General features: G+C 43.5%; 2 protein-coding genes across 2 annotated transcripts; one reads left to right on the top strand and one right to left on the bottom strand.

Annotated features, from left to right (window-relative positions):
* The first annotated feature begins 6,420 nt into the window (after nt 1-6,420).
* On the top strand, nt 6,421-13,625 carry LOC128979302 (uncharacterized). The gene is made up of 5 exons (XM_054397518.1): nt 6,421-6,928; nt 9,442-9,582; nt 9,970-10,038; nt 10,602-10,692; nt 11,040-13,625. The coding sequence occupies exons 1-5, from the start codon at nt 6,421-6,423 to the stop codon at nt 11,245-11,247; spliced, it is 1,017 nt and encodes a 338-aa protein (XP_054253493.1). The 3' UTR covers nt 11,248-13,625.
* A 1,515-nt stretch (nt 13,626-15,140) lies between these two features.
* On the bottom strand, nt 15,141-20,603 carry NUDT2 (nudix hydrolase 2). Its single transcript, XM_054398011.1, has 2 exons — nt 20,471-20,603; nt 15,141-15,493 (listed from the first exon to the last, which is right to left on the bottom strand). Exons 1-2 carry the CDS (start codon nt 20,601-20,603, stop codon nt 15,180-15,182), a joined length of 447 nt encoding a protein of 148 aa, XP_054253986.1. The 3' UTR covers nt 15,141-15,179.
* Nucleotides 20,604-26,203: the final 5,600 nt, after the last annotated feature.

Genomic DNA, 26,203 nt, shown 5'->3' with positions numbered 1-26,203 from the left:
ATGACTGGTTACCAAGACTTTTCTGGTGACATTACCTTAATTAGGAATGTTTCATGATTTTTTGCTCATAATCCTACAAGGAACAGTGTGTCCCAAGGGTGGCCATGCTGCATAGAAGCAGGAGGCTATATTTGCTTGCTTTTCTTTCTTGTAACCAGACAGAGTGGCAGTATCACAGAACAGATGAGCTGCCATCAAGTGCCTTTGCTAGAAATTGTTTATTTTGTTCCTAAAAATAAGAAGAGGCAAAAACGTTCAAGCATCAGGAGCTCAATGCAGGCATCTACTCAGGTTCTGTGGGTGAGGCTGGCATTTTCCAGAGACAGAGTCCCACCCCCAGGGAGTGCCTTGGATTCTCTGCTTGCTCCAGGCTAACATTGCCAAAATACTAGGTTTGATGGCCTTAGGGCTGATAGACAGTGGGACTTGGCAATATTGAGGAAAAAAAAGTAATTTTGCCTCCTGAGTAAGGAGTCTTGGTGCCTGATATGTATCCTGAAGTAAAATATTACAGCTTTATTTGTGAGTCTACCCCTTATGACTGTGAAACATGTGCAGTAATTGCTGCCAGTTAGCCACATCTAAGTGTAAGTTGCTCACTTCAATAGCACATCTCAACCTCAGGAAAGAAATAATTTATAGGTGAACCTGTAGAACGGATATTGGCTCACATCTTGGTTGGCAAGGATCATATGAAACAATCCTGCTGTTGATAGCCAGCTTTACAGAGAGCTCAGTGTCACTGTTGGTAGGGAAGATGCTCAGACCACAGTTCAGAAGAGAAGGATTAAGGCCCTAGCTTTGCTGCCACCACCCCATGTAATATTGAACCAATGTAAAAGGTAAATAATCTATGGCAAAAAGGTAAAAAAAGGTAAATAATCTGTGGCAAAGGATGAGCACACATAGCATAAACAATGAGTTACAGAAAAGTAAAAATTACATTTTTTTAAACTTCTAAGGTAGTATGTAAAGTACAATCTAAATCAGCCTCAGCACCAAAGGACTGTGTTATGGCAATTATGTCTATCTTAAGAGGGATCCTTGCACAGCCTGGGGAAACACTGGTTACTAGGTTTGATTTCAATGCCAGGAAAGTCAGAAAAAAAATAAAAATTGGTAGACACAAAGATAAATATGAGAAAAGTCAATAGAACTTTTGTAGAGGGAATGTCTGATACCTGTGATTGTACCAATGAGTGCATAAATAAGGTGTCCTGATCTAGACCTTGTGCTACATTTGTAATAGGCCTTTGGTAAGATTCTTCCACCAAGGTCCTTAAAAAACTCCATTCTCACGGAGTAAGAGAGAGACTTACTCCGCAGGTTAGAACAAAGAAGTGGAATAAGCTGACAATGATGACAGCAGAGTGAAGATATCACTGGGTGCCAACAAAGATCAAAAGGAGTGAATAATGAAGTAATTAAGTTTGTTGATGACACAAAATTATTAAGAATAATCAAAACTGAAGGTGACTCTGCAGAAGGAGCCCATAAAACTACAGAGTCATTAAGATTTGAAAAGTCATTTAAGATCATCAAGTTCAACTGTAACCCATGTACCGTGACCACTAAACTATATCCTGAAGCACATCATCACACTTCTTGAAATCCTCTAGGGATGGCAATTCCACCACCTCCCTGGGCAGCCTGTTCAAACATCTCACCACTCTTTCAATAAAGAAATTTTCCCCAATACCCAATTTAAAACTTCCCTGGCACAACTATATGCCATTTCCTCTCATCCTATTGCTAGCTACTCAGGAGAAGAGCTCATCATACTGACTGAGCAACAAAATGGTTTTTAAATTTCATTGCTGAAAAACACAATGTACTGTACATGGGCAAAACCATTTTAAGTATAAACACCCAGTGATGCTCTCTTAACTATTCTTCCATGTAAACATGATGAAAAATGTTTTCACTGTGAGGGTGACAGAATACTGGAACAGGCTGCCCAGGGGGGTGGTGGAGCCTTCCTCTCTGGAGATATTCAAAACCCACCTGGATGCGTTCCTGTGTGATCTGGTGTAGGTGATCCTGCTCTGGCAGGGCGGTTGGACTAGATGATGTTTCAAGGTCTCTTCCAACCCCTAACAATCTGTGATTCTGTACCTAGTTGATATATTTTAGGAAGGAAGCACTGCCATCCTTGCTGCATTGAGTAGCTCTTTACTTGTCTGATTCTTATCCTCTTCCCCTATTAGCAAATGTTAATGGCCACTGCTGGAGACAGCATACTGGCCTCAGCAGATATTTCATCTGATCCAGCACTGTTCTCTTGTTTCTCTGTTACATTTTTATGCAGCTCTCAAATCATTACTTTGGAAATGGGCTTATCGCAGTTAATTTAAAGCAAAGAGGTGAGAATCCTGGATTCACTGTCTTAGAAAAAAATACGGTGAGGGGACTTCATTCATCCCTTTGTATTTTCTAAAGATTATAAGATATTATATAGGACATTTCTCCTGCCTTTGGAAACTCAAGCCCAAGGTGCATTATATGTCTTCCCTCATCCCAGCCTTCAATAAGGGACAGGACTCACAAGCTGTCCACAGATCCTCCAGGAATTTAATTTCCATTTAGACACACAGGCTTGGCAGGAGTTGCCTGGATGAGTGGCTGTTACAGCTCCATGAAACTCAGCATCCCAGCATGGACACATTCATCTACAGTTCAGAGCTGGTGCAGGAGTAGTACTGTGGTTTCTGGCTGCCTCTCTCTGTGCATTCAGACTGAGCAGAAAGCCCTGAGGTGTTTCTGGCTTACTGTTGCCAGGAACTACTAATCTAGCAGACCCCTAGAGTTTCCTGAGAGAAAATATAAGAGCTCTTGTAAGCTATTGTTCATACCCTTGGTATTTTGCTCTGGTTTGTTTACACTGTAAGTAGTTTTTTCAGGTACCAAGCCAAATACTTGTTGCTAGGGAAAAGTATTGTTCTCTGGTTTTGGAGGGGAAACTCTGCAGAAATCATTGTTTAGATAAACATCTGTATTCTTGTCTAACATCACTTTTTAGTCTCCTTCTACTCTTTATGCTCAATACCATACACTGATGAGGCTTTCATAACTCTGACTCCTGAGGAAAAGAGGCCAAAAAAGTCACTGCAAAACCTGGGAGTTACCATGTATTAACTGTAATTAAAATTAAGTATTTCTCAGAATGTGCAGAAACTTGAAAGTTTTATTTCTAGTCCTCTGTCTTAGTCATGAAACGCATAGCAGAACATACACTTGCATTAGTGACGTATGGTTTAGCATTCAACATTTTGCTCAGGAAGTTCACAGGCCACACCTGATGATTTTGTACTGAAAACAGGGGCATTTGTCCACCTAACAGGATATTTATCTACCTGGGCTTTTGTGAAGCCTTTGACACTGTCTCCCACAGCATCCTTCTGGAGAACCGCTGCTCATGGCTTGGATGGGTGGACACTTTGCTGTGTAAAACATTAGCTGGGTGGCTGAGCCCAAAGAGCAGAGGTGAACAGAATTAAATCCGGTTAGTGTGGTGTTCCCTCGGGCTCAGTACTGGGGTCAGTTCTCTCTAATATCTTTATCAATGATTTGGACTAAAGGATTGAGTACACCCTCAGCAGTTCTGTGGAAGACACCCAGTTGGATGGGAGAGTTGATCTGCTCAGTGTCAGCAAGGCTCTTAAGAGGAATCTAACCAGGCTGGATGAATGGTCAGAGGTCAGTTGGGTGGGGGTCTATGAAGGCAAATGCCGGGTCCGGTGCTTGGGTCACAACAAACCCATGCAACACTACTGGCTTCAGGCAGAGTGGATGGAAAGCTTCCCAGCAGAGAAAGACCTGCAGGTGGTGGTTGACAGCAAGCTGAACAGGGACCAGCAATGTACTCAGGTGGCCAAGAAGGCCAACAGCATTCTGGCCTATATCAGGAATAGTGTGACCAGCAGGAGTACGAAAGGGATCATGCCCCTGTACTCATCACTGGAGAGGCTACACCTTGAATACTATGTTCATACACTACAAGAAAGCATTTGAGGTGCTGGAGCATGTCCAGAGAAACAAAGCTGGTGAAGAGTCTGGAGAAAAAGTCTTATGAAGAGTGGCTGAGGGAACTGGGATTGTTTAGTCTGGACAAAAGGAGGCTGAGGGGACACCTCATTGCTCCCTACAGCTACCTGAAAGGATATTGTAATGCTGTGGGGGGCAGTCTCTTCTCCCAGGTAAAAAGCAACAGGTTAAGAGGAAATGCACCAGAAGAGGTTTAAACTGGATATAGAAAAAAATTTCTTCACTGAAAGGATAGTTAAGCACTGGATGTCTTAATAAGCTGCTCAGGGAAGTGGTTCACAGACCATGCACATGTGGCACTGAGGAACATGGTTTAGTGGTAGGTTAGGTTAACAGTGTCAAGTTAGCATTAGGTTAACAGTTAGGTTAACAGTTGAACTTGATGACCTTGGAGGCCTTTTTTATATTCCTAAACTATATTCTTACCCTGACAGGTTGGATTAGGTGATCCTTGAGGTCCCTTCCAATCTGGCATTCTATGATAATTCTATGACAATTTGATGATTCCATGATTTTAGGATTTGTCACAAGTGTTAAGATATTTTTGGGACCCATTGCTATTAAAAGCCAGTTATTTTGACTGAGTTACAGAATTACAGAACAGTCAGGGTTGCAAGGGACCTCTGGAGGTAATCTAGTCCAACACCCTTTCTAATGCAGGTACCCCTAGATTGAGTTGCACAGAAATTGTCCAGGCAGGTTTTGAAAATCTCTAAAAATGAGATGCCACAGCCTCTCTGGGAAGCCTGTTCCAGTGCTCCATCTCCCTCAAATTAAAGAAGTTTCTCCTCAAGTTCAAGTGAAACCTCCTGTGTTCTAGTTTGTAACCAATGCTCTTTGTCTTATCACTGGCCACCACATAAAAAAGCCCAGTCCAATTCTCTTGACCTCCACCCTTTAGATATTTATATGCATTTATAAGATCCCTTTCCAGTCTTCTCTTTTCTAGGATTAAGAGTCCCAGATCTCTCAGCCTCTCTTGTAAGACAGATACTCCAGTATCCTAACCATTTTCATGGCCCTCTGTTGGACTCCAGTCCCTCTTGAACTGGGCAGCCCAGAACGAGACACAAAACTCCCTTAACCTGCTGGCTACACTCTTCTTAATGCAGCCCAGGATAACACTGGTCTTCTTGAGCATGAGAGCACACTGCTGGATCATGGTGAACTTGAACACCAGCGCTCCCAGGTCCTTCTCCATGGTCAACCCCTAACCTGCTGTACTGACACATGAGATTACTCCTCCTCAGGCACAGGACTCTACACTTGCCCTTGTGGAATTTTTTGAGGTTCCATGTTGACCAGCTCTCCAGCCTGCCCAGGTCTCACTGAATTGCAGCACAGTCTTCTGGTGTGTCAGCCACTCCTGTCAGTTTTGTATCATCATCAAACTCTTTCCTTCATCCAGGTCACTGATGAATATGTTGAACAAGACTGGACCCAATACTGACCTCTGGGGAACACCACTATCCACAGGCCTCCAAGTAGAACCTGCACCATTGATCACAATCCTCTGAGCTCTGTCATTCAGGCAGTTCTCAATCTACCTCAGTGCTCACTCATCTAACTCACACTTCCTAAGCTTACCTCTGAGGATGTTATGGGAGACAGTGTGAAATACATTACTGAAGTCATTCACTGCTCTTTCCTCATTTACCCACTTGGTCACACCATCATATAAGGCTATCAGATTGGTCATAGAAGGCTATTAGATTGGTCATAGAAGGCTATCAGATTGGTCAAACATTATCTCCCCTTGGTGAATCCATGTGGACTACTCCTGACAGCCTTTTCTTCCACACACTTATAGACGACCTCCCGAATGAGCTGTTCCACCACCTTTCCAGGGGTGGAAGTGAGGTTGACGACTGGCATGTAGTTCCCTGGGTCTTCCTTCTTGCTCCTTGTAAAGATTGGAGTGTCACTGGCTTTCCTCCAGTGGCCAAGCACCTCCCCTGTTCTCTCTGACTTTTCATAAATGATGAACAGTGGCTTAGCAATAACTGTAGCCAGCTGCTTCAGCACTTACGGATGCATCCCATCAGGGCTCATGAATTTGTGGGTGTTCAGCTTGTCTAGGTGATCTCTAACTCACAGCTGACATATTGAATCAAACATACACATGCAGACATCTCCTGGCAGTTTAACTTTTCGAGGATGGTGAGTTTTCCACCATTACTTAGATAGGATATGCCATTGTTATTTTTCTCTATTTGCATACCCTGTATTTTAAAGAAATGTCATTCTGGAGAATTAGGATGCTGGGGGATCTGTTTATCTAGGCATGCCGATCCAGGAAAGGATTGGAGGGTTACATCGCCCCTTCCCCAGGGCATTTTCAATGTCTGGCGCTCAGAAGATGCATTGGCCTCAGACATGCACAGTACTAAACCATGCTCTGATTGTACCACAGTAGCAGAGGGACAAGGATTCCTCATAAGGAACACCCATCAAGAAAAGTGCATTTGCATCTCCCACCATGAGACCAACAGCATCACCCTGGCTGACTGCAAGGCAAACTCCCGGAAGCAACAGTGGAGCTGGGACCCTGCCACCAGGACCATTGTCAGCATTCAAACAAAGCAGTGCTTGTCAGCCCACAAGATGCAGGAGTATGCCTTGGTCAAGCTGGAGCCTTGTGGGGACTGGAAACACCAAGTGTGGTCCTGCAGCAAGAAAGGACACTTGACTCTGCAGAGCTTGGGTTTCCACCTCAGCACCAAGGAAGATGGCCACAGCATCTTTGCCTCAAGGGAGAAGAATAAATTCAGCAGGTGGAAGACTTTAGCAGATGAAACCATCTGTGCTGCTGCCCAGACGCGAGCCCTGATGCCCAGCAAACCAACACAACAGGCTGTAGACACACATGTGTGGATCTATGAAAGTAAGATGAGTTAGATATAGTATCACATAACTTCTAACCTTACATGTCATCCAAGCCACCTAACACGAGGCTTGCATCCATCATTTTAACTCACGTTCATTTTGGTCCCATCTGGAGAGATACCAAATGCCTCCGAGTCAGCCCAGCTAGTTTGTACCACCAGTTTTCAGTAGTTGCTTTTCAGCATTTTGCAGAAAGCATATTACACCTCACAGGATCAGATCTAGAACCCCCAGCTGCATTTCTGATGACAAAGCCCAATATTTTGGAAAGCTCATTTGAATTGGTGCCCAAGGCTAAGAATAGTTTGTAAGATTGCTTGTGCTTCTCGAGTCCAAATCAATCAAGGAAGCCCCACAAAGTCAGGGACTTAAGAAGGGATTTTTGGTGACAAGAAAAATGGAGGCAGCTGAAAACCTTTTTCAAACTTGCATGAATTATCTAGAAGGAGCCATATTTGAAATGAGAATCTGTTGCTTCAGTTTCTAAGCAACATGTTAGTTATCTCCTGCTAGACCCTGACAGTGCACTTATCACTAATGAAGGCATAGTTCTAACCTTCCTCCCATGCTCTCATGATCCTCAAAAGAGAACCTTCCTCCTGGTGTCTGATGAGATGATTGAACACAGCAAGTATTAGCAGGTAGTTACAGCAGTGTCCTCCCTTTGCATTAGGGAAACCTAAAACATGACAGAAAAAAATAATTAAAAATCTGGTTTATATTATAAGTTTCACGGCCTGAGTCTCTGCTAAAAAGAATCTTACCTTTGCCTTCTTGAGTGTTCACTATCCTCTGACAAGACTTGACACAAAAAGTGTCCTAGTCCTCAGGTATTGGACATCAGGCTAACAGACATCAGGCTAACAGACATCAGGCATGGTCGTTGTACCAAGATGGGACTGTCATCATTTGTCAAATGGCCAGTGAAGCTCACTGCCAAACACAGATAATTCATGGTCCAGTCTGCTTCCCCCTTTCATTTAGTCCTCTTTGCAAAGAACATTTCAGGACATGTGTTGGGAAGTTAATGTTCAGAACTGAGACCAGAGAGTCACATTCAATTCCTCTCCTCATCCTCTCCTTCTCTCCCTTCTTCCACTCCAGGTACCAGAAAAGAGCTGCTATTTGTAATGACTTCTCTGTGTTTGTTCATTCTGTAGGTGATGAGGTTCACAAGATTCATCAGGGGAAATTATTTCCCTTAAATGAGTTTATTCCTTACCTTAAAGTCTGATGGCCCCAATGAGACTGCCAGCCTCACAAAAATGAATAAAGAGAAAATATGATGAATCTGGTTGGCATAAGCAAATGGCTTATGAGTAGACCTTTTTGACACAAAGAGGCTATATCCAATTCAAAATTTAAAAAAAATGTACAATATCTTTTCAGGTTGCACTTGCAGATAAGATGATATTTTTACCAAGGATTTGTAATCCACTAGAAGGTTAATATGTAATTATCACAGTGTACACAAGTGTTGGGTTCTGTTTAACATTAAGGTAAAAACTGTGAATACAAATTAGATACCATAATAAGCTAGTTAAATATAGGCTAGGAAAATCATAGAACACTTACTTAATATATGGGAAAGAGGCATGTGAAAAGGGTGCTTGTGTTCCCCAAGGCAATGTTCCTGGCAGCCCAGTGCTGCCTCAGAGCCAGGCTCCCCAAATAAGGCTGTGAGAGTAAACACAGAGCAAGCTTTGAATCGGGTTGTGCCAGTCAGCATGCCTTGTGCAAGTTGCTAATTTTCCTACCATCCCCATGGCTCCGAGTCTGCTGGAGGGAATCTGACTACTCAGTAACAACATCAAAATCTGGTGTGTTTGTTCAAGCCTTTCTTATACAAGTTTCCACTGACCATCAACAGACAACTTTCACTTTGTCAGGTTAGTTGCTCAATAAATTATTACACCCATGGATGTTCATGACACAGATGGGGTTGGAATAGGCAGCTGAGATCCCTGAAGACATGGGTTTCTTCATCTTGCTACATGCATCAGTGCAGGAGAGGGATGACTACTGCTGCCACAAGATTTCCCACAACTACTCCTCTAGCAGCAGTTGCTACTCTATGTACCTTACTTCTGCCAAAAGATTGTAAAGGCAAAGGATGTCACTGAGCGTTGCAAGAGGTATGGACCATTTACCACCCCTATGAGCCCATTCATTCTCCTGCTGAGTTGGTAATTCTTGTGATGCTTCCACTTAGCTCTTCCTCACACCTCATCCTTCACACTTGGTGTTGTGTTCATAACTTATAGACCTTATTTGCCACCAGCAAACAAGTTCTGTTTTGTCTATGGATTCCATCATTTCAACTTTGGAGTCTGTGAAGGCCCCTAATGCACAGGGGAGGGTGATTGCTTCAGTCTCATGCATTGTTCACCTTGCAGGGTAGAGGCCTAACATGGCAGGGATGGATTCCTGTCCCTTGCCAGGCAATGAGCGTATCCAACTTTCTGAACAAAATGCGAATTATAATTACAAATGTCTTTATTTCCTTCCAAGCAAAAAACACTGATTCATCAAAGACTCATGCCATGGACAAAGAATCTTCTGTGAGCTTGACTGACCCACCTCTGGATAACAAATTTGTCAGCACAGTATCTCCAGTGAAGAACAAACAGGCATACCTGCCAGCAAATGAGGGTGAGCACTTTTCTTTTCTGAATGAACAGGTGAGTTCAGCAGAAAGTGTGGCACCTAGAGATTATGCAAGTATTTTCACTGGTGGTAAGTATCTATGTACTTCTGAAGAACTTCCATGTGTACCACTGAGCGGTTCAAGGCTTTGCTCTCACACAACATCTTGAGATGTTTGCCTTGGCAAGTGGTTCAGTGATATAGCCATAGTCTTAATCTGGAGGCACAACTATCAGATACTCTAGGAGCAAAAAATATCTGTGGCTAGGGAAAGCTGAGGAACAAGTTTCCTTTTCTCTTTCACCTTCACACAAAGGGGATCTGTGGTTGTAATACTTCCTCCAGTCCAGCAATGGAAGATGCTAATTTGAGTCTCTCTGCTTCTTCCCCTAGATGTGTCCCACAATCACTCTAAAAAGCACCATGGAAATCGAGGGAAGAATGCAGGGGCCAGGCTTGCAGGTAAATCCAGTGAAGGACCTTCTCCAGCCAGAGGAGGAAGAAACCAGGGGGTTAAAGGTTGATCAGTACCCCTGACTTTCCCATCATTACAGAGTAACATTCCCCTGGGTCCTACTGAGGATTCGCAACTGGGAACAGGGCACCAAATTACCTGTTACAAAACTGCATTTTAAAGATTAAACAAATCTTCCCAGGTCTAGAGTACAAAAGTGATTAAAAACAGGCAAATTCTTTGTCCCAGCTCACCAGGAGAAACAGAAATCCACTAGCACTAGTGCTTCCCCCAGCCCCTCTTATTTCGTATCAGGGCGCCTCAAAACAGAGAAGCAAGAATAGTTACTGTCATCATAGCAAGAAAGAAAATATTTTTTGGCCATTTTCAACAGAGGTATGTTGTGCAGTGTAATGCAGCTGTATGATGTTGATCTTATGGACAAAGCACTTCCCCTGTTACCTGCTAGTCTTCAGGGATATTACAGGTGTCTTCAGTGGCAATCGTGGCTATTGCACAATGATGGGGATAGGTACAGCAAACATGTTTGTTTTCTATGATATCCTTTCAGGCACGAACTGGAAGACAGCCATGCTGGTCCTCAGTCCCTTGGCGTTCATTCTGGGATTAATAATACTGACACTGAATGTTCATTACAACAAGTAAGATTCAAGTTTATTTGGTATGCCACTTCCCCCCTCAATATTTCAAAACAAGATTCTTGGTCTTGGCACCCTTCCCCACCCCACAGCAGAAGTGTCTGGCTCTGCTCACCCATGATTTCATCCTTGATGATTTCTTCTCTCTGACACCCTGTTTTTCTCTGCCACTCACTGTCCCAAATGCATGCACATGCAGGTACGAATGTTGGCTCCTTCTCCCCTCATACCTCGTACCATCCCTAAGGGTCTAGGGAATGTGAGCACTGTGGTTGCTGAACCAATTGACATGGAGAGGCAACCAAGAGACAGGGAGATGCAGTTACACACCTTCTTCTATCTTATCCTAGGAAGAAGAAAATCCTTTCTGCTCTGAAGAGCTCCCCAGCCCCCAGCAGCGGAGCTGACTTAAGAGAGCCATCTCCCTTACAAAGAGGTCCCCGGCCATACCTTCCGCCATCTCGTTCTCCTTCCTTGAGGCATGGAGAGATTCTTATTGAGTGGAAAGATGGGACTGTCACTCCTCTTTTTGATAATGCCAACTATCAAATGGACTAGCTGCAAAATAGTGGAGCTGTTGCTCCATCCTGTGCCATTCTTCTCACCAGAAAGAGTGTCACTATAGCAAATCTCTTCCCTAGCCTTGCTGTTTTTATGGGGAGTTGTAAGCACTATTTGTTGGGGTGTTTTTAACACTTGAGAACAATCTCCTTGCACAGCACGTGGTTGAAGCAAGCAGAGCAGATGGTTTGTAGAGGCACACACTGCTTAGCTCTTCTGGAACAGATTTAGCCTGTAGCAAACTGCAGGCTTAGCTAAATGAAGCTGAGACTCTCAACAGATGCAGCTGTCCATTGCCCTAAAATTGAAGAGCTGCTAAGCATATGAGAAAGTAAATCCTTTGAGACAAGGTATAAAGCAAAAAGAAGAGGTCTTGGTGATCCTTAAACTCTTTTCAAGACAAAAATAGATGCCAACAAACACAGAAGGGTGGCAGTTACTTTGTCAGCCTGAGAACATAGCTAATAAGAACTGCCTTCCAGGGCTCAAAAGATTAAACTGTTTTCCAAATACCTGCCAAAATAATTCCCCTACAAAGTTATCAATTAAGTAATGGCAAGCCATTTTTCTATCTTAAACGATTAGACCTTTCTGCATCACTTGCAAGAGTCCTGCTGAGAGAGTATAAATACATAAACATTTCCATATTTGGATGCATTAGACCTTATTATAACACACATCCTCTTTATGCAGAATGACAAGCAAGGTCAGTGACACTTATCAGAGACACTATATTATACAACTGTTTTATATCTGCTTCAGTCTCTGAAGTTATATGGAAAGGGCACTGTTTTCAGCCTTTACACTTCTTGTGGGAGCATAATTATCTGTGACAATCACACTGAGTCTGAACTTCTCTCAGTGAAACTTGCAATCTCTGGGAGTTTACCTAACATTCCTGAATTTATGCTTTCCTTCTCTGTGATCTTGTGATGATGTAAACTGTAACCATGGCTATAAATCAGGAATTATTTGGAGAAAGAAATACTGACACCAGGAAATTACAAGTATGAGATGCATCAGGATTATTTGTTCAGTAGAGCAAGGGAAACCACATCCTAACCTATCTCGTACTCAGACTTGACACATTTCACTTGACCTAAATTGTTGTGCTCTTTCAGTGGAGCGTGGACTTATTTGAAGTTTCACCTAATGCAGAAGTAAGGTCTCTAGGGAATTTACAGTATTTTCTTTCTTTTTTTTTTAATTTTCCTTTTTAAACATAGATCCATGGTAAAAAGCTAAATGCAAAAAGAAAGTTTCAAGAAGTTTGAAGAAAATAAAATACAAACTCTATTGGTTCAGGACATAAAGATCACAGAAGTTGGAAATAAATTTATTCCCCAGGCCAATTACTCCATAATTATTTACTGGAAGGTTTCCCACACACTCCTTGGGAAAATACTTTACTAGCAGACAAGAGCTGAGGAAGAATTCTTTCTTCACCAGTGAGCAGCGAATGCAAACAACACAGTCAGAGTTAAATTCTGACTTTCCAATGTTTCCATAACAAATCCAAAGACTTTTAAGTTTACAAATGTGCAAGCATCATTTTACACACAGTTGTGGGGATATATTCTGTACACAAATTGCTCAAAGCACGCATGCAGTGCCTCACCAAGTATCAGAGTTACATACCTTATACCTTTTCTTGCCACAATTAATATGCTTTCCTTTGAAATTTTGTCCAAGGACCACGTTGCTTCACAGTGCACAGCATTTGTTACACTCCAAAACCTTGAAGCACTTTGGAAACACTGTTTGTGCAGTGCCATTAAAATGGAAATTTTCACTTGGAGTTCAGCTACTGTTGTGGTTTCCAAGGCAAGAAGTGCTTATGTTCATTACTGCTGAATGGGCAGAACAGATTACTTGTTTATGGCTCTCTGTAATTCATACTTAGTATGCTAATCTTGCTCAGAAACATGAAGGCAGCTGTTTACATAGCACTGATTAAATGGTAGCTCAAACGCTAATGAAAAAGTAAGACTGTGAAGCAGCACAGGCTTTTATGTTTCATCCCTCTCTCTTTTCCTGATTGTTATCTTTTAGTTTTTTCTCACTGGTTTACCTACATTAGATGTTAGAAATAAAATTTTCCAGGATATAGAGAGAGGAGCTGAAGGTGTGAGTCTTCATCACCCCTGAGGTCTTAAAAAGCATGCAAGCCTAACATCCATCAGGAAAGATCCCAAATAGCTGATCCTGCCCTGGGGCTGGGTCCAGTGAGAGTGAGAGACTCTTCCCATCCTCTGCTTCTAAAGTGAGCTGAGAAACACTTGGAGCAATCACACAACCCGTGTGCTGTTCACTCCCTGCCGTCCCCTGAATGCAGTGCTTGTAAACAGTGTTCATTAGCAAAATAAAACATGACTCTAAAGTGGAGGAGCACTGAAGCTCTTTATTTGTGTGTGTATGTATATGTGCATACTAAAAACCTCCTTAACGTGCATCCTTGTGTGTGTGTACATATATACACATATATGTGTATATACACACACACAAAAAAAAGGATGCAGCATAAAAGGGCTTTTATAAATCACTCCACAGGAAGATAACAGATCAAGACACCACTGTCACAGTGGTACTTACATTATTAATGTACACTGAACCAAAAGGTAAGTGCTGCACAACCAGACAGTAACATGGTACTAAACTGCTGCCCATACTTCTCAGTCGAGTAACACTGGCACCTCTGGTATCACTGTTCTTCTGCAGGCCTCATGTGATGCTGATGACCCTCATTTAGCTCCTGCAGCAAGGAGGATGACAAAGTGGAAGCAGAGCCTGCTTTCTCATATACTTATTTACTGTGCAAGTTCCAAGTGCCTAAGCAGTAGAGGAGATGTAGAGAAGAAGGGACACTTGTTCTCCCCCAAACCTGTCTAGGATCCAGAAAACCTAAACTTCACCTAAAAATTTTAATAAGCTGTGATGATTTTTTTTGGTTTTTATGTACCAAAACATCCAAAGGGTTATGAACTATTAATAAGAGCATACATAATCACACAGACTGCTAGCAATCTCACCTCCCACCAACATCAATGACAAAAGAGGTCCACAGGAAACCTGATGTAAGTGAGCACATTAGTGGCACCACAGGCTTCTGCAACCATCCACCATGATTACCTGAAGCAGGTACTGGCAGCGCACATGGCTGTGCTGTCCACACATGGGTGCAGGCTACAGCCTCAAAAACACAAACACTATCAAACATGTGCAAGATTGCATGTTAACTTAGAAATCTCTGCAGAAAATGCTTTATTAGGCAAACAAATTTCCTGTTATCAGCTCCCTGAATGATGTATGGCCAAGGTCTGTCAAAGGGCAAAAAGAAAAAGAAAGAGGCAGAAGAACTTCAAGTTTAGCATTCAAATACTGGACATCAACTGTTTACTAAGACTCTTTGAATGGAAAATGTCTCCATAATGGTACATTAGTGATGTACATAAATTCATGATACAAACACAATGTGAAATGACTTGACAAGTTATCACAGCGTATCAGCGGAGGAGCTGGAAACAGAGCTACTTCTTCCCCATTTGGAAAGCAACATGTAATTTCTGCAGTAAACATTTTGTTATAAAAAAAAATCCCCATATGATTATTTCCTCAATTCTACAGTTCTACATCAGCAGGTCAAGAAATATCAAGCCTTTGATTTTTCTAAAAGACCTGTGGTTGTTCAGCATTTCAAGGAAAAAGGGAATAAAAGAGACTGGAATAGAGGAAGCCTTTGCTGACTCTGGATTTCAATTCAGGCATCGCTGGCTCATGGTTCAATTAAACCATGCTTTTTTTCCATTAGCTAGGAAGGGGCAAAAGCAAAAGCTCTTTAAAAGCTCCAAGTATTTTCACTGAATTTGTACAGATTTTAAAAAGAAATCTACATTTCTGCAACCATGCAGTTCCTCCCCCTTCACAAGTGTTTATTCTTTGGAGCAGAGAAACTGATGAACTTCTTTCAGTGTTGCTTGCATGTCCTCATATTCTGCAAGTTTACAAGCATCCTCCAGCTTCAGCCACTGAAAAGCTTGGTGCTCCTCCGAGAGCTTGATTTCAGTGTTACAGTCCTTCATTTCAGCCAGCCAGTAAACGACCGTTTTAGGCTTGCCACGGACAGGATAGTGCAGTTCTTTCTTGTACCCCTCTATGAGGGTGAGCTGACTGGCCTGGAGACCAGCCTCTTCCTGCGTTTCCCGGAAGGCCGTCTGCAGGTCATCCTCTCCTGGGTCCACGTGGCCTGTCAAGAGGGTGAAAAGCTAAGTCTCTGGAAAAGCATCTCAGATTTTGTTTATTCACCTGACAACTAGCAAACATGCAAGACAGAGATGAGAGCACACTGTAGCTGATACAAAATAAATGGAAATTTGAGAACAGACATTGCTTTTCCAGTTCCTATGTCTTGATTCATCTTTGTCTCGTGGTTTTTAGAATCATTTGTCCCACATCTTCTGCGACTCCCAGTGGCCTGCTAGCACAAGACATTCTTTCTTCTCAGTCCCCCTCTCCTCTTCTGGAGCACATCATACCTGTAATGCTCCACCTTAGATCTACTGATGACTGAGTGCCTCACGAACACTTTCCCACTATCCAGTTAGAAGTGAGACAGCTCATCCACAAGAGTCTCAGCCCTCTCTCAACCTTTTCCTCACACAGAAGCTTAAGTCTCAATTCTGCAAATCTCTTACTCACACCAACGACCCAGAAATGAGACCAGACACCAACAGATTTCAGTAAGACAGTTAAGAGTATTTTTCTCTCCTGTATTTCCCTCTGAAACACAGCAAGTCTAAAAGCCAGTCCTTTCACCAGCTGCATAGTTCTTCTAGGACACATCATTTGTTTCACGTTGCTCAGAATGAGAGGTGCCATTACAAACAACGGATAAATATAACACATCCCCAGATGTTTGTACTTTTGTTGAGAAATGTCAGATTTAGTTTTCTCATGAAAGCTCCAGACAAGAACATAAATAGAACAAGCCAAGCAAGATCTCAAAAAAGCAACATAGCAGGAGCTGGGAGGCTTCAAGGGGAAAAAAAGACAGAAAAAAAAAAAAAAGAAAGAAAAAAAGTTCAGCTCTTGATGTCATTCTATTTTTTTATGTAGATGGCTGCAAATGGCCCTAAGAAAAGCTGCACAGGAACAGACAGTGTGTGCTTGCAGCCCAGAAGGCCAGTTGCATCTTGGGCTGCATTAATAGAAGAGTTGCCAGCAGATCCAGAGAAGTGCCAGTCTGCTCTGGTGAGACCTCACCTGGAGTACTGTGTCCAGCTCTGGACTCCTCAACACTGGAAGGACATGGTTCTGGTGGATTGCATCCAGAGGAGGGCCACGAAAACTATCACGGGGCTGGAACACCTCTCCTATGAGGACAGGCTGAGGGAGCTGGGCTTGTTCAGCCTGGAGAAGAGAAGGCTCTGAGGAGACCTAATAGCAGCCTTCCAGTTCCTGAAGGCAGCCTACAAGAAGGCTGGAGAGGGACTGTTTACAAAGGCCTATAGTGATAGGATGAGCGGTTTTAAACTAGAGAAGAGTAGACTTAGATTGGATGTTAGAAACAAGTTCATTACCATGAGGGTGGTGGAACATTGGAACAAGTTGCCTAGGGAGGTAGTCCAGGCCCCATCCCTGGACATATTCAAGGTCACACTCAACAAGGCAACCTGATCTAGTGGAAGATAACCCTGCTTGTTGCAGGGTGGTTGGACTAGATGACCTTTGGAGGTCCTTTCCAATCCAAACAATTCTATGATTCTATAATACCATTCCTGGGGGCCCAGGTACCCAAAGCCACCCTTTAGCACTAGAACTGGAATATATGGGGAATTCATTTGCTTTCTGAACAGGTCTCATTCACTTCTTTGTATTAGAATCTTTAACACCTCTTAAAATGTGACATCATCCCACAAGTAAAGTACGCCTCTATTTCAAACAGGAACTGCGCAGAAAACCGCATCGGATGTTGACATCTCAAGTATTTGATATCAAACACGCTGAGGCTTTAGGTTAAAAATGTTTTACTCATTTCAACACTGCAAGTTAAGCTGTCTCCTTTTTGACAAATGTGTATTTCCATAGCTAGGACTTATAATAACAGTCTTGTAGTTATCATAATAATAAGTCTTATAATATTATACAATTAGACTTACAACAGTCAAGAAACAAACCCACTTGGGTTATTTTTATAGTACCTACAGCAAATGCCCACAAAACATCCACTAAAAATTTGTCTTTTTTTTTATCACAGTCATGATCCATATTCATCAAATGTGCAATTCGTCAAGACAGCAATAATGCTGGAGGGCTGAAGTTCAGTTTCAACTCAAAGGGCACCAGTGCAACCACCTGCTCTCTAGCACAGCAAAAGACAATCAACTTGCCCTGATGCTGATAAATTTAAGTCTAAGCTCACTAAACTGCCAACTTTGTGCAGTACAGTCTACCTAAACAGTAGAAAAAGAACTCTACCCGTGGAAAAAGAGCACCACCTCACACCACAGCTTCCAGATCCTACCAACTGTTTGCAGTAATGCAGTTCCAATATGCTAAGAAGGAAAATTAACCCCGTAACCTTTCCCATCAGCTTCAGCTACAGCAGAATCACAGTCCTAGGAGCAGAGAGAAGGCTGATGAAGATCTCATGGGATGACCCACGCAAGTCCAGTTTAATCCCATAAGGGTTGCAGCACTCAGGGAACTTTTAAAATAGCAATATATAACTGTAGCTGTAAATCACCTTTTGTGTGCCCATGGAGAGACAATTACAATATCTTTTTCTGGTTCCTGACACATTAAATCTATGTCTGCATCACACACAAGTTATGTTAATGCACTGTACAACTTCAGGCTTCTTTTGAAGACTGTTAATTTTGCAGAGAATAGATCATGTAATAGGTCCCCTTCATTTCTTGCCCCTAAATCTAAGCAAAGCTTCTATTAACAGCTGTCATCAGCCTGCAGCTTTTTGACCTATAAAACCTTAAACCGTATGTTGAGAGAGGCGATTATGCTCCTCTACTCTGCTCTGGTGGGAGTCCACCTGGAGTAGGGTCCAACCCTGGGACCCTCACCTTCTTCCAGCACAGGGAAGACTGGAGTGGGTCCAGAGAAGTGACACAGAAATGATGTGAGGGCTGGAACACCTCTTCTGTGAAGAAATGCTGAGAAAGTTGGGTTGTTGAGCCTGGAGAAAAGAGGCCTTCAGGGAGACCTGTCACCAGCCTTTGTATAATTAAAGGGAGCCCATAAAATAGGGACAGATTTCTGCATGGAGCCTGTTGCTACACAAAAAGAGGTAATGGTTTTAAACAAAAAGAGAGTAGATTTAGACCAGATATAAGGACAAACTGTTTGACACTGAGGGTGGTAAGACACTGGCACAAGTTGCCCAGAGAGATGGATGCCCCTTCGCTGGTTAGGTTGAATGGGGCTCTGAGCAACTTGATCTAGTAGAAGATGTCCCTGCTCACTGCAGGTGGGTTGGACTAGATCACCATTAAAGGTGAGCTCATGACATTCTGGACAAGAAATAACCTATGGGTCATTTCAGTTACTTGTCCAGAATTACTGTGTTCCCAGTGAACTTGGGTGTCTCCTCCTACAACAAGCAATAACATCCCAGCATGTGTTTTTTAGCTTTCCAGTCTACTCCCCGAGGCTTTCAGTGAAGCGGACAAAGTGGGAGGATTGGAAAGTTTTGTTCTTTTCCTTAACGGGAGAGCGTTGCTGATACTGTTACAAGATTTTTTTCCAATTTGCAGATTCCTGTTTACAAACTACTCCTGCACTATGATTTAGCAGCACTGCATTTTACAAAACAAGAAGGAAAAATGAGCAGGAAGGAATCTTGAGGGTAAAATCATCATATGAGAAGATCTACAAGGAACCTGAAGTGTTTCTGTGCTGAGCTTTTTCTGGCAGCAGGCCTGACACTATGTACTACCAAAATGCATCTCTACAGACAAGGTGTTGCTGGATGTCTTGTGGCACTGGGCTTCTCTTCTCCTTTAGGGCCTCAATGATGAGCAAGGATGGCTTAGATGAAAGTGGCTGCTAAGGTTACTTCTCCTGGCTGTTCCTCTCATCTTTGCTGCACTGAGTATGTATTTGTGGCAGTTTAGGCTGGGTGCCTCCTGCCACTGCTGCATGAGATACACCTCTGGTGTCCCGGGTGCCCATCCAATGGGGTGGACACAGGAAACAGCGTATTTCTACCCATAAATCCTGCACCCTATAAATCCATCTGCAAAGCCATTCTCTCTCTTTCTTCCTTCCCTCTCTGCTCCCATGGGAGATGCTCTCTTATCGGGTAAAGGTGGGGGAGTATCTCAAGGCCTCTTAGGCTCTGTCTAGGTCTAATGCCAGGAGGAGAAAGGGGGGGGGGTGGGGGGGGTGGGGGGCGGAGGGCAGTCCCAGACCTGGCCAGCCTGAGACTAGCCTAGCAGTGGGGGGGGGGGGAAGAAAGAGCCCTGGGGTTTTTGGGTAGACCCTCAGGTGGGGAGAAGGGAAGGATTGGGAAGCCTCTGGGTACTATGTAAGGGCACTGTATGCTTTGGGATATTCTTTGCCACTATGCTTTGTAGTTTTCTGTAGCTTCACCAATCGCTTTTCCATTTAAACTTTCCATCACTCTCCAATCCGTTTGTGTGCGTCATTCTTTTGTCCCTTTTGGGGCAAGTGACGATCTGTCTGGCCTCAAACCAGGACAGTATTCTTCATCAATGATCTTCTGAAATCAAAGAAACTCCTGCTACCTTCCAAGAAAACTGTTCTATAGTAAATCATCACTGATTTCAGTTTGCTTTCTAATGTTGTGCTGCAAACTTTGACCCTTCCAATTATACACGGGTCAGATATCTGTGCATTGCCCACAATGACAGCTGTCAGAGGGTCTGATCTGAGCAAGAAGGTAAAAATTTCTCTAACCACTCATTTGTCTGCTCAGTGTCTGACAGAAACATCAGTCATCTGAGGAACACCATTGGGTGACCTCCTCCTTCCAACCCCAATCAGTCATGCTCATATTTATACAGTCACAACTTGCAAAAAATTTTGGCCATAAGCCTCCCTACTCAGATGCACAAGCAACATAATCAGCAGCTATTGTCAACTGATTAACTGCCCCACAAGGTTGACCCTAGCCACATTTAGCCAAAGTTCAGTGTGAAATCTCACTCACTCTGGGACTTTGAAGTGTTATCAGAGCAAACATCACCTTTGGGTGGGGTCCAATGATGGGTCCCATAGGATGTCTGAAGGAGGAGATACTCAATACCATCAGCGACCTTAGAAGATGGTGGTGACTGCAGCCTCCTGTAGATGATCAAGCCACAAGCTCTCACAGCCATGTCCCTCTCTTAATTGCTATGGAAGAGCACAGGTCAGGAAAAACAATGTGGAGTTCAAACAGATTAGTTGTATTTAGCCAACATACATACCTCAATGTGCACCAAACATCATCCATACCTTTGTAGTTACTACACAATTAAACTGCATTTTATTAACTACCTTTGAACTAAAAAAAAAAAGAAAGAGAAAAAGGGAAAGAGTCCTTTCCTTTTAAAACAAGAGAACAGCTTTTAAAAAGAAAGGTATAAAGAAGCATGAAAAATCACCTGTATGACACCTCTCTGCTGCTACAATATTACAAACCAGACTGTAGGGATGAAAAAAAGTTTAAAAAAAATTAACGCAAAAGGAATTCCACTGATTAACTCTGAAACTTTTCCATTGCAAAAATCCAAAGGTCCTGTGCAAAGATGATACCTCAGCATCCCTAGAATTGGCATACAGAAATAATCCAAACCTTACCTAGACAGGTCCTTTGCAGCTGAGATCTCCTCAAGAAGTCAGTGCCAGGGCTGAGAAAATGAGTTACAAAGGACAGGCTCTCTGCTACATGGGGGGGGGGGGGGGTGGGGGGGGGGGGGGGGGGGGGGGGGGGGGGGGGGGGTGGGGGGGGGGGGGGGGGGGTGGGGGGGGGGGGGGTGGGGGGGGGGGGGGGGGGGGGGGGGGTGGGGGGGGGGGGGGGGGGGGGGGGGTGGGGGGGGGGGGGGGGGGGGGTGGGGGGGGGGGGGGGGGGGGTGGGGGGGGGGGTGGGGGGGGGGTGGGGGGGGGGGGGGGGGGTGGGGGGGGTGGGGGGGGGGGGGGGGGGTGGGGGGGGGGTGGGGGGGGGGGGGGGCTGATAGACAAAAAATCTTGGCATATAGCATTAATTGCACAAATATTGACACATTTAAGTGCATATAATAAGTTATGCAGCAAGGAAAACTGCTCTTATGAAGAAAAACAGAGAAAACAACGCAGATGATTAATCACCAGTAAAGAGTTCTGGGCAAAGCTGTGTATTTTGACAGAGCCACTCATTTCAATAAAATTTACACAACACTCTTTCTCCGTGGCACACTGAGCGAGGAATTGCTACACCTCCAAACTGGGAGACCAGAGGCACTAAGTCCCTCACCATCAACCAAGCCTCAAGATGGTGTTCGGCTCTCTTTAAGCGCTTCAGTTAGTTTCTGATCCGCCACGCCAAAGACAATCGCTACCGCCAGTCAGCAGATGAGCGCCCCGCGGGCAGAGAACCAACTTCGCCCGACTTGGAGCCGAGAGGCCAGCCGAGGGGGGAGACCAGCGCCACCTCCCGTACGGATCTGGAAACGCAGGTCTTGGACGAGCAGACCTTGGAAGGACAACTCTCTGCGAGGGCCGCCGGCCAGTGGTCCCCGAGACCTCTGACGACTGCAAAACACACCGGGTACCGGTACCCTCTCACTCTCATAGGGTAGTTACACATACCCGCAAGGGCTGCGGAGCCGCTCCCAGAAGGGAGGAGACCCCCGGCACAGGGCTGAGGCGGGGGAACCAGGCCTCGCAGACTGGGAGAGGTAGAACCGCCCCGGCAGTTGCCGTGAGAGCGGGACACCACAGAGCCGGACACAGAGATTCATGGTCCATTTACCACGACCTCCCTTTACCCACCCCATCCCTCACCTTCGCTTCCGGGACGGAAAGTAGACGGGGCGGGACGCATGACTGAAGGCAGGCTCAACCAATCACAGCCACAGAGACACTGGCGGTAGCTCCTCCCCTCTCTTCCGTCTTCCCGTCCCCAACCTCGTTTCCCCAGGCCCCGCCCTCTCTGACCACGAAGAGCTCGGATTGGTTTCTTCTCTCCAGGACCCGCCTCACCCACTCATCTCCCTCACTCTATTCGCTGGCTGCGGGTGCGAGGCTGCGCGCGAGCGTTTAAAGCGGGAAAAGCGTTGTTGCTATGGGAACATGGCCTAGTCGCTGTTGCTGAACGGACTTGCGGCCGGTGAGTAGCTGGTTGCGGGTGGGGAGGGCAGCGGTGGAGGCGGTGAGTGCCTGCCGTGAGGTGGAAAAAGATGGCCGTGCCGAGGGACTGGGTAAGTTGTCCCGCGGTTATCACCCTCTCTAAGTGGCGGAGCAGCCCCGCGGCTTCCCGCAGCCCCCTCCCGCGGCGGATTCCGAGCTGACTGCGATGCGGTCTGCTGGGTGATCTCCTCCTACGGGCTCCGCCCGGCTCGGATATGTGCGGGTAAGAGAGGTGAAAAATTGGGGTGGGACAGCACAGGGAAGGATGGGAGGTGAGCCCTCATATGCTGGGGCCCCGGAGTGAGGTGGCTGCTGCGGTAAGGGTGTGAGGCCCCTGTCTCAGTCCTGTGCCCTCTCTTCCAGCGGGTAAAGCTTTGAAGTCCCTCAGTCTGGGACTAAATTCAGTGAGAGAAACTCTAAGTCCCTATGGGGCTACTTTCAGTAACCATGTTCCCCCTCAGTCATACAGTGTAATTTCTGAGATGCAGCAGTTTGTTTGCATACAGTATCACAGTACATACAATTCTAAAATAAATTTTGAAAGCCATTTTGTAAATGTTACTAGCAGGAAAAGGCTGGGCACAATTTTCAAATAATCAGCACCCCAATATAACTCGCAAATTATTTTCTTTGCATGTGGCTGAATATTAGACACTTCCCTTTTCCATGCAGCTGTTGTTTTAAGCAGTTGTCAGGGATCAGCTGTAGGATGGAGTGTCTTCTGCTGAGGTCACCAAACTATATTTAGTATGGAGGGCTGATTATAAAAAATAGCAGTGTCTTGCCAATTGACAAATATTCTGTTGGGGAACAAAAAAAGACCCCAACATTTAGTTGTTTTTGAAAAGTTTCTAAGAACAAGAAATGACCTGTAGTTTTAGTAGCTGACTCTGTTAGGTTTGTCAGTAGCAAAGGAGCAGGAGTGTTCCTGTGGGGAGACCTACATCATGATCCAACTGCAAAAGACTTGTCATTTAACATTAAAAGTATTTTCTCTCCAATTGCTTTTTACCATAATGAAACTATAAGAGGTTATCTATTACTGGTATTCAGCTTTTTTCTCCATACTTTCAAAATAGGCTGGTACAACTCTTGTTTCAATACACAGCAGAATATTTAGTACCCTGTTGTGTACGTGTAGAGGGAATTGTGTAATCCTATGATCTTGCAAAGGGATCTGCTGCAGCGTCAAACACTGTTTCATAGATCCCCACTTACTGAATTAAACTAAAATTATGAATGCATCTTACAGTACAGGTTCTTATTATGGAGTCTGTGTTTATAAAAGTACAACTGCACCCTGAGTGTATTCCTCACAGGAATACCCTAGTTTCCAAGGAATGGGGTCAGAAAGATTAAAGGTGTAAAGCATTTTGTATGGTGCTTTGGAAAATTAGCCATTCACTTCTGGAGGGCTAAGTCACATTTGGCTTTGGATCACAGTTAGAAAAAGAGCTTAATGTTCAGATGAATAAGAAATAATGAAGGATGACTAGTGACGTGAGTTAATAAGTCTTGTGTTTCTCTACTGCATGGCTGCCAGATGAGCTTTGTTCTGGTCTTCTGCTTCTGTCCTTCAAAAACCAGCAAGCTCTTTGGCACAGTCAAAGCCCATGCTGATGACTTGTTTACGGTAATGTAGTTACAAGTAATGAGTGCAATACACTGCTACAGTTTTGGTCAGGAGAGGGAACATAAATGTGTTTACAAATTTTGTAAGTCCTTTCGATTTTATAAGGTACTTGTAAAACAAAATTATTTGCATAATACAAAGTGGTAAGCAAGAAAACAGGGTGCTGTTTAAGTTCTGTACACATTAACAATTACTACATTTTTTCAGATGCCCTTGAAAATTGTGCCTAATAAAATCATTTAATGATCACACCAGAGTCTGTGATTCAGTGTTATTATCTTAAATTATTTACAAGATCAAATGTATGCTTGCATTAGTTTACATTTGTAGGAGTGCCACATGAGATTTCTTCACTTTGCCATGACTTAACTTCCTTAATTTAAAATGTGGATATAGTGGTAGTTGTGTCATGTCCTGGTGGTAACACTCAGGAGTATCAGTGCAAGTCAGTTAAAACTGTTATAAATGAGTGAGCTACAGTGGGATAACAGTGTATTTGAGTGTTATTCAAGAGAATGGTGCACTGAGATCTTTAATATACCAGAGGTTAATAAAGGTCAAGATACAGTGGTCTAAGGCTGCTTTATTCTTAAAACAGTCCATGTAGGGATTTTACATGATTTATTTTATGTGCAATGACTGATACTCACTGAGTATCTTTGAAGGCCAGCCTATTCTCCATTTTGAAAAGTGTTTCAAGAATAAAAAGATCTGTGCAAGAGCTTGTTAATAATTTAAAACATTTGATGGAGGATCAGCTCCTAGAGCATAATTTTATGGTAATTTAACTTCCTTCATAATAATTCGTATGTAACCACTTTTTTACTATTTATGTATGACATTTTTTGTCAGCTTTATGGCCTTTTAAAACCTCTATTACTGAAACAAAGGCAAGTTCTCTGCTAACAAGCTCTGATCTTATTCTGTGCTTTGAGTTAGTCTCTCTATATAAAATTCTAATGCTTTTTTACAAGAGGTACTTATCCATTACCAGCATCCTTTTAAGATGCTTATAAAGCTTTTTTTGCATAAGAAATAAGAGGTAAAGAACTCAGGTTTACCACATCAAGATGGTAGGCTGACAGGTCCCTTGTTGAGGTATCTCGTATGTTCCAGCAGTTAGGTGTCTCACCATTACCTTTGCTGCTGGCTTGTGCATTAGTAAGTAAAGATGTTCTGGACTTTATGGACTTCACTGTTTCATTGACCAGTTTCAGCTCTTTGGTCAGTGGAAAAACAGTCCCTTTATGTGATAAGGTAAAAATTTGAAAGTGAAGTTGAGTCTCTCTGCCAGCTAAAATGAGAACTGAACAGAGAACAATTACAGGTGATGCTATAGTAGACGTTAAGTGAAAAGTTTTTCTTAGGCCTGAATCTATCTAGCCTTATAACTGGGTGCTCATGGAGAGTTAAACCACCATATTGACTCACTTTTTTTCTCAAAACCTGTTACACTGAACCATATTAAGAAGTCTTAAGCTTTTGCTTCAATCCTGTTTTCAGTAAAGCTACCCGTAGTTTTGCGAGGAACAAGACCTCGGCTTTGATATGAACTCACCACATTGAAGAATATTACTTTTCTGCCTCAGTACGTAATGTTCTCAAATAAACAAACAAAATTAGGTCCTGAAAATAACTAAGGGAATGATGTCAGTTATTTATTATAACAAAAAAAAAAGTCTAAGTCTTTTCTTTTTGTGCCAGAAGATGGCATTATCATTAACAATTCAGGAGTCTTGAAAATTTACCAATACTTCTCTTATTTCTTTACAAAGCAAGTCTATTTTGAATTATTTCTGTTTTACAAATGATGTCTTCAGACACAAAGAACTCTACAGTGTTGGACAAATTATTCTTTTAATGAGGAGAAAGGCACCCCTTCCTTTTAGGGCATCACTGATTAAAAGGCCACAAGCGTTTCACTGACAATTGCAATTTCCCCTGAATTTTCTCATGTAGGAACCAGACCAAATTTTT

Source organism: Indicator indicator, chromosome Z, assembly GCF_027791375.1.
Source record: "Indicator indicator isolate 239-I01 chromosome Z, UM_Iind_1.1, whole genome shotgun sequence".
Classification (NCBI taxonomy): domain Eukaryota; kingdom Metazoa; phylum Chordata; class Aves; order Piciformes; family Indicatoridae; genus Indicator; species Indicator indicator.
Note: the sequence above shows the minus strand (reverse complement) of the source record. Positions and strands in the feature narration are given on the sequence as shown.

Bases quoted from the DNA above. Each gene is read 5' to 3' on its own strand.
- LOC128979302 (XM_054397518.1), top strand. From the start codon at position 6,421: ATGCACAGTACTAAACCATGCTCTGATTGTACCACAGTAGCAGAGGGA. The intron at 10,039-10,601 runs GTAAATCCAGTG...ATATCCTTTCAG, and splicing joins TGCAGGGGCCAGGCTTGCAG to GCACGAACTGGAAGACAGCC. The intron at 10,693-11,039 runs GTAAGATTCAAG...ATCTTATCCTAG, and splicing joins CTGAATGTTCATTACAACAA to GAAGAAGAAAATCCTTTCTG.
- NUDT2 (XM_054398011.1), bottom strand. From the start codon at position 20,603: ATGGCTGTGAGAGCTTGTGGCTTGATCATCTACAGGAGGCTGCAGTCA. The intron at 15,494-20,470 runs GTGATGTTTGCT...CCCTCTTGACAG, and splicing joins TCATTGGACCCCACCCAAAG to GCCACGTGGACCCAGGAGAG.